Source organism: Euphorbia lathyris, chromosome 2, assembly GCF_963576675.1.
Source record: "Euphorbia lathyris chromosome 2, ddEupLath1.1, whole genome shotgun sequence".
NCBI lineage: Eukaryota > Viridiplantae > Streptophyta > Magnoliopsida > Malpighiales > Euphorbiaceae > Euphorbia > Euphorbia lathyris.
Window position 1 is genome coordinate 11,209,301 of NC_088911.1, and position 7,932 is coordinate 11,217,232.

The 7,932-nt window shown below is 31.1% G+C and overlaps 1 protein-coding gene across 2 annotated transcripts; it reads right to left on the reverse strand.

Annotated features, from left to right (window-relative positions):
* Nucleotides 1-293: 293 nt before the first annotated feature.
* Nucleotides 294-4,808, reverse strand: LOC136216829 (squamosa promoter-binding-like protein 7). Of its 2 annotated transcripts, none has more exons than XM_066003379.1 (3): nt 3,914-4,808; nt 2,756-2,874; nt 294-1,033 (listed from the first exon to the last, which is right to left on the reverse strand). In XM_066003379.1, exons 1-3 carry the CDS (start codon nt 4,483-4,485, stop codon nt 609-611), a joined length of 1,116 nt encoding a protein of 371 aa, XP_065859451.1. In that variant the 5' UTR covers nt 4,486-4,808; the 3' UTR covers nt 294-608. The 2 variants fall into 2 exon arrangements, with proteins under 2 accessions (XP_065859451.1, XP_065859450.1); XM_066003378.1 differs by having other exon boundaries at nt 294-1,039.
* Between the last annotated feature and the right edge of the window lie 3,124 nt (nt 4,809-7,932).

Sequence of the window (7,932 nt, forward strand, 5' to 3'; positions counted from 1 at the left end):
GATAGCCCTAAGCCTAAAGGGAAAGAATCAATGGCAGAGCTCATCCGCATGGAATTACGGAACAGACTTGGTTCGAGTTCGGATGCCCTAATATTGTATTATCATATCAAAATCTGACAACCACATGATCTCTTTAAGATGTTAAAATAAATCAAATGGTTATTAATTAACAGAGACTAATAAATAATTGAAGCTTTTAGTATTATATCCATATATAAAAGAAAGTACCAAATATACAAGGAAAAGTAAAAAAATTTAAAAACTTTGTGATTTCAAACATCTATGAGTACAAGTACATGAATATTGTGATATTTTTTTAGAAAAAATAACATGTATTTTACACGATTAACAAAAGAAAAACTAATATAGTTTGTCACGTTATCAAATCAAACACGGCACTTAATCAAATTAACATGTGAAAATTTATTATTTTATAGTTCTACATTATCAAAGTGAATAAGCCAACATACCACATCATCGAAACTAACAACATTACTCATATCTCTTTTTTGCTAACCTTGTAAATACATTCCCTCTTATGAAAATGAAAGTACTCAAGGTTTTTTGTTTTAAAACTTTTCCATGAAAAGACCTTAATCTTGAGCAAGTCATGCCCAAGAGTTCCATAGTACAGAACATTCATCCTCTTCATCTTCCTTATCTTTATGATCTCTAGAACTAGACAAGAACCCAAAAGCAGAAGCAGCAGTTTGACCTTGCATTAAGTCTAATGTGACTGTCCCATCATCTTGGAACCTGTCCCCATCATTACTGTGATGATGATCGCCTAAAAATTGATGATGATTTTGGTGGTGTGACAAGAAAGTATTGAAGTTATTAGGTTGATTTTGTTGATGATGATGATGATCATAAGGCAAGTCTTGTATTGAATTGTTCTGCAGATGTCTACTTAAAATGGCACCACGTTGTTCTGCTATTAGTTCTCGAAGTGCAGCACTTGATCTTGATGACAGATCTGATGATGATATGTTCCATGATTCACCATTTCTTGACAGAAGAGAGAGAGCATTGCCTGTTTCTGTTCATATTATTAACCAAAATGACTTTATTGAAATTAAATTTAAATTTTTGTGATTTTATTAAGGGTTAAAGTACCAAAATAGTTTCGAACATTGAAATAGTTGTTAGTTGATTAACTTTTTGGTTAGCTGATTTGACTAACTAATTTACTAAACTTGTTTAGTAAAACTTAGCTGGTTGCAATAACAGTTTGTATACAATGTTTGTATACAATGACAAAGCTTTTATTTGGGATTAAAAGGCAGATAAACCAATAAGCTAATTGAAAAAGCTCCCGACATAAGTTTTTTCAAACATCTTTTCACCAAACACCATTATTAGAGATTTGACTAATTAAAACCTCTAAAATAGCTTAAACTTCTGATTTTACTCCAAAAAAAACTCTTTATCAAAGAGGGTGATCAAATTAGACTATAATTATAGCATTTTATAAATGTTGAAACTAAAATGTACTCCTGTTTTATATGTAAGGACTAAATTATCAAATTTTTCCTTTTTATTAAAATAAAATGAAGCTGACATAATATTTCTTAGTGAAGCTGACATAATATTTCTTAAGCTTGATGACCAAATCACGGCTTGTAATGTTTAATTATTTATTGAAAAGCTAATGGCAATGTACCATATTTTTCTATTAATTGATAGATCCTATCGCAAAGAAACTTAGTCCTACATCGGAGTACTATCAATTTTTCAAACTAATTAATTTATTAGATAGAGAAATTAATGTCATTTAACACGTGCAAATATACACTAAAAAAGCATTCGATTGAGCAAATTTCTTATTAAGTGCAAATATGGATTGACTCATCTGCAAAAACAATTTCCATGGTTTAAAAATTTATAAATATGGATTTTGTGCTATATAAAATTTACAGTTTAAAGTTAATTTTTTGGTCAAACAATGCTTATGGTTTTATTAATTTGAAAAATCAAACTTTGTATTTAGGTAATTTTCAAAACCATTTTTTTAAATTAATTAAATTCGCTCCCTTTTTGTTAAAGTCACGACACCTATTTTTAACGAAATAATTGAACTCGTAAACGGTATAACACAAATCAAGTAATTTAATTTTATAGTACTTAAAAAAACCAAGTTCCAAAGTATATAGGGTACATAAATTTTGGGGAATTAGAAAGGACAAGTCTATAAAAAGAAAAGAATGGATTCATCTTTCTTTCTTGGGATTCAAATATCCCCAAAAGAAGTGAACTTTGAAATATGAAATCATACGCATAAAAGCCTGTGCATGAATAGTCTCAAATAAATGAAATTCGGTTCTTTCCCAACCAAACAATCTCATTCCAAAAAATATAAATTGAGTTATATGGTTTTTTTTTTTTTTTTGACCAATTGAGTTATATAGTTATTAGAACACTAAAAAAACGTTGTGATTCGAACCCATGACCTCTCAAGGCATAGGTAAGCTCTCAACCACTAGGCTAAGAGCTTCACCACTAAAAAAATAAAAAACGTTAAATTTGCTCTCTCAATAATCATCAGAAAATATAAAATTAAGGATGGTTTTTTATTAATAAAAAAAGTGTAGTTTCAAGCTCTATTGGATCATTAAAATATGAATTTTTTTTATGGTGTTTAAAATTGCACCATCTAATAAACGTTAATAATAGTATGTTTATGTTTAAGTTAAATCCGTTCTAATGGCAAATAAGAACTTCAGAGATAAAAAAAAAAAGGAGAGATAACGGTTACCGTGGAAAGAAGATCTGGGAAAAGAATCATGATTAGTCTTTCTTCTTCGTTCGTTGTGACCTGCTAATCTCCTCCTACAACTTCTCTTTGACTCGTCAAATTCTGACACCACATGAAACCTGCAACTCAATATGTATCAAAATATCATAACCGACCAACTCAACTAAAACCACCATAAAAATATGAATTACTTCCAAATCCAATATAAACACACACATACTTTATGATTTACCACAAATATGGACTTGAGTTATACTTTTCCAGTGTTTTGCAGAAAAAGTTAAGCTCCGATCGCATTCTTTTTACAGAGTTTTAGACGTTTTTCGGTGACTAGTGATACTCAAATCTCCACCCCCTTGAATTTGATTCATTCTTGATTCAAATTCATCCTCCGTACTATGAATTTAGATTTTTTTCAAATTGGATTTTAACTTGAGAAATCATATTTAAGATTTTGGTTTGATTCGAATCTTGTCAACTTCTATTTATTAAAAGAATTTCAATACATGTATCGTACATGCTTCAAATTTAGAAACATATTCGATTTCTTTCTTTCTGCTCATATGTTATATTTTCATTAATTATCGCATCTTTACGGTCATTACAAAATTTTATCTTATCTGTTTCCAAATAAACATACATAATGAGTTGATTTTGATACTAATTATCAATTTTGGAAAAGTTCTAAATATAAAGTTCTAAATATTATACATTAAAACCTTCGTGAATTAATACTTCATAAATTAATAATCTTTTTAAAATAATAATTTCTTCTAGTCCCGACTTGGACCAGTTCAGTAAATCTATACTCGATAAATTAATATCTCTATAAATTAATAAAATTTTATGTCCAATATTATTAATTTATAGAGGTTTTACAGTAGTTATTTGGAGAGAATATATTAATTTTTACCTATAAAACAATGTAAATTTAAATATACGTTTAAGTGACGATCCAATTTCCAACCTTAAATGAGTTTTTTGCGTTTTTTTTTATGAAAATTTTTCATATTCTTTTGCTACCCTCCAAATTCTAGCTATTCACTCCGTTAAAAACTTGAAATTAGGCTATTTTATTTTATAAATATTACATTTTAATAAGTAGAAACTAAATTTGTTATCTTAAAGGTTAAATTTGTAATTTAGAAAATTAATTACCTGCTACACTGCTGGCAGAAACGCTGTTCAAGCCCTAGAACAATAACCTTAGGAGCCTTTGAATGCATCTCACAAACTTTATGCCTCCGATGATAATCTTTCGCCTCACCCAAACCCACATCACAACCTTCAACTTGACACCTCGCCACAACCGCCGCCGCCGCCGCCGCCGCCGATCTCCCCACATTATCCCCCGCACCAACCAAAACACCGCAGTAGGGTTTCACCTTTTTACCTATAGAAAACTCATCCGCCACCTCCCTTCTCTCACACGATACCGGAAAATTATCCCCAAAATAATGCCTCTTCCCAAGCTTCAAACACATAAGATGCGAATCCGGCTGCACGCCACTCCCTCCCCGCCGCCGACCGTTATAAAGAGTAAGTTGCTCGTAGCCCCCGCCGTGATGAGTGAACATATTCTCCGCCGCATCCACCGCCGCTGGATCTGGATACATGGAGATTGTAGAATCGCAGTCAGATCCGGCGGTGAAAGGAGACCATAGATTATCCCAAAGAGGATTAGGATTGGTGTAATTAGAAGCGGCGGCGGAGTTGCCTCCGATTTCCATTAGTTGAAAAGAAGGTAAGGCCTTCTTTTGGGTAAACAAAGGAGGGTTTCGTTCGTACCTGGGACTGGGACTGTTTGTTTGTTTGTAAATTCAGAATCCGTATGGGAGAGTAATTGTTTTTTCTAAATGTGTAGAAAGATGGGGTGATTGGTTGATAAAAGAGGGAAGAAATTGAGAGTATAGAGTAGAGTAGAGTAGAGTAGGCACTTCTTTATTTGTTACTGGTTTTCAATTCTGCCATGGAAAGGAAAGAGACAGAGGGGGAGAAAAAGAGAGGAGAGGGGAAGGTGGCACGTGGGAAGATGGATGGATGGATGAAGAAGAATCTGACTCTGCCTGCTGCTGCTGTAACTGCAACATATAATCATAAAGGGAAGATTAAAAATAACACTAATAAATTTAAAATATCTAACAATTCGAAATATTATCCACAAATGTTGTAAATTTTTATAAGACCCAGTATATCACCGGCTTCATGAACTTGTCCAAAATAATAGATTAACTTTCTAAATTTTGTAAGTGGTCTAATCAGCTTCTTAAACTTATTTATTTCGTATCACCATATCCCTAAACTTGTTCATAAAAATAGATTAGATCCATGAACTTTACAAATTTCTCACCAACTCCCCAAATTTACTTATTCTGTTACAACTAACTATAAAAACCATAATATTAACTGTCGATCTGTATCCATTCAATCTCTCAAACCTACAACACTAACTCTTATAAGAAAAAATTACCTCTCGAATAGATGAAGACGTGTTTTTAGAATTTAGGTTTAATAAAATTTTGTATTTAGTTGTTATAGAATAAGCAAATTTAAAGAGTTAGTGAGACACTTGCAAAGTTTAGAGAGCTAATATATTTTTATGGACAAGTTTAGGAAGCTGATGATATGAAATAAGCAAGTTTAGAGAGCTGGTGATACGAAATAAGCAAGTTTGGGAGCTGGTGAGACACTTGTAAAATTGAAGGGGCTGGTAATATATTAGGCCTTTTTATAAAAAGAAAATTCACATGTAGTCAATTGAAAAACTAAGGGTTTTTTAAGGTCAAAATCTTCCCCAGTTATGAAAAAATTAAGAGATGTGTTATGTCATTTTCGGAGATTTAGAGTGACTAATAAGTTATTCATTCAATTTGAGGCTAAAATGACCAGAATAGACAATTTTAGGGGCTATATAGGGTTTAAACTATTATAGGAAAATAATATTGGTTTTATTTATAAATACAATCACGTGATTTAAAAACGTGTAAACATATGAATATGTAATATGTGGTTTGTGTAGTTTGTAGTTAAAAGATTTATGAAATTAATTTTTCTGATAATATTTGTGATTTAACTAATTTACAAAGTGATGTCTTATATGTGTAGTAATTTGTAAAAAAGAAAATTTAATTGCTTCAAATTGTTCCATTCTAGAAAAAGTAATAGTCACGGCAATAATTTTTGATGGACTATATAAATTTACAAGCCGCACAAACCACATGTGAATATTTGTAAGTTTTTAAACACATGGCAATATTTTTTTTTAACTTTAGATTTTATGGTTTTGTATATTTATTGAGGAGAAATTTTACTATACTCCTCGACTGATATGCTTTATTAATCAATTTGTGTTATTTGTATACTTTTATTCTTAACATCAATCATTTTCCCTATGATATTTTTTTTCACGCTTTCTGCCATTTTTTATGTTTTCCATGATTTTATCAAACATGCTTATTACATGGGTTACAGTAGGACAGAACATGGATAAAAGAAACATACGAGGGAGTCGTTACTGGAAAAAAAAATTAGGTAAATATTTTACCCTTTTAGAAATGGTAAAGTATGTTTCCTACTTTTTTATATTTCTCGTGTTGAATAACATAATATTTTTTTATTAACTTATTTTCATAAGTAAACAAACACCGAATAATTAGTAAAATATTTTTTTGAACAATATTTTTCGGCAAATTATACTTATGGTCATCAACTTTGCTCTTACTAACTTTATGGTCATTCAACTTTAAAGCGTAACATAAAAATCACTCAGTTTAACCCTTTATGAAAGTAAACAGCTTCAAAATTACTATTGACGATCTCAAAATGAAAAAAACCGAGAATTAAATTTGTTTAGAACAACATTTACTATGAAACCACATTTTCAATTTTTCAAATCACTATTTTCATAACTTTTTCTCACTAAATAGTTATTTTCCCTTTTCTAACTAAACAATACTTAAATGATCTCAAATCCAAAAGGTTTAAAAATTAAAATTGCAGAAAAATATCATTTCCATCAGCTCTATAATAAAGAGTCATTTCTTCAATAGTTCAATGCTTAAGTGAAACACCATTAGATTAGTATCCTAGAGTTGAAAATTTAACTTATTAGACAAACTATAAATTTATCCACCCTAGGATTCTAATTTAATGGTGGCCGACCAAACTCCATTTGGTTAGTCATTGATCATGTGAATATTACTGTCAGTAGAATGCTTTATATAGAGAAAGCAAAAACATATACAGTAAAACCTCTATAAATTAATAATGTTGGTACCATAAAATTTTATTAATTTATAGAGGTTATTAATTTATCGAGTATAAAATTAGTGATCTAACTCAAGTTGGGACCAAAAAAAATTATCATTTTAAAGAGGTTATTAATTTATCGAGTATTAATTTATGAAGGTTTGACTGTAACTAACTAACTAACTATAGCAAGCGTAAAGTCTATTATTAACTTTAACTATAATTAATTAACCTCAACTACAAATTCACTATAAATTACCCGACCTATATTCCAACACCCTCATCATTCATACATGATCTCAAATCCTCATTCACAATCTCCTTATCAACAAACTCACAATGAGAATCTAAATCACCATTAATATCATAAACACCAAACTTCTCACTAGTAATTTGATTACCCATAACTTCAACATAAGAAAGTGAAAATTTATGATTTACCTCTTGAACGTGTAATGGAGAAAAGATTGGTGAGATGAATCTTTAGAAGGTAACATTGGGTCTCTTTCATTTCTTCATTGAGGACCCCAAAGCATTGGTGCACGGTGTTTTAGATTTTAGCTTGAAGCTCTCCATCGAGGCTCTCAACTTTCTCATCCTCTCGGCATGCGTCCGGTTTTGCTCCATAAGAGTCGATCTAAACCTTCTTATGTTAGCTTCCACACCCGCAAAACGTTTCTCTATGGATTCCATCACTCCTTGGGGTAGTTGAGGTTGAACCATTACAAAAAAAGAAGTCTCCGGGAATGAAAATGATTCGGCTCTGATACCAATTGATGTAGAATATAGGTGATGATTTTGGTAGTCCACACGGCATGTAAATTACCAAAATAAGGATCCGGTGCTTTTCAGTAGATCCACACGGCGTGTGCCTCTGTTTTTCACATAAAGAGTCTTCTCTTTGCTTCTGTGTTTTGCCCAGATCCGGC

Coding starts and splice junctions, on each gene's coding strand:
- LOC136216829 (XM_066003378.1), bottom strand. CDS start 4,485: ATGGAAATCGGAGGCAACTCCGCCGCCGCTTCTAATTACACCAATCCT. Junction 2,875..3,913: donor TTCTGCCAGCAGTGTAGCAG/GTAATTAATTTT, acceptor ATTGAGTTGCAG/GTTTCATGTGGTGTCAGAAT. Junction 1,040..2,755: donor TCCCAGATCTTCTTTCCACG/GTAACCGTTATC, acceptor TAATATGAACAG/AAACAGGCAATGCTCTCTCT.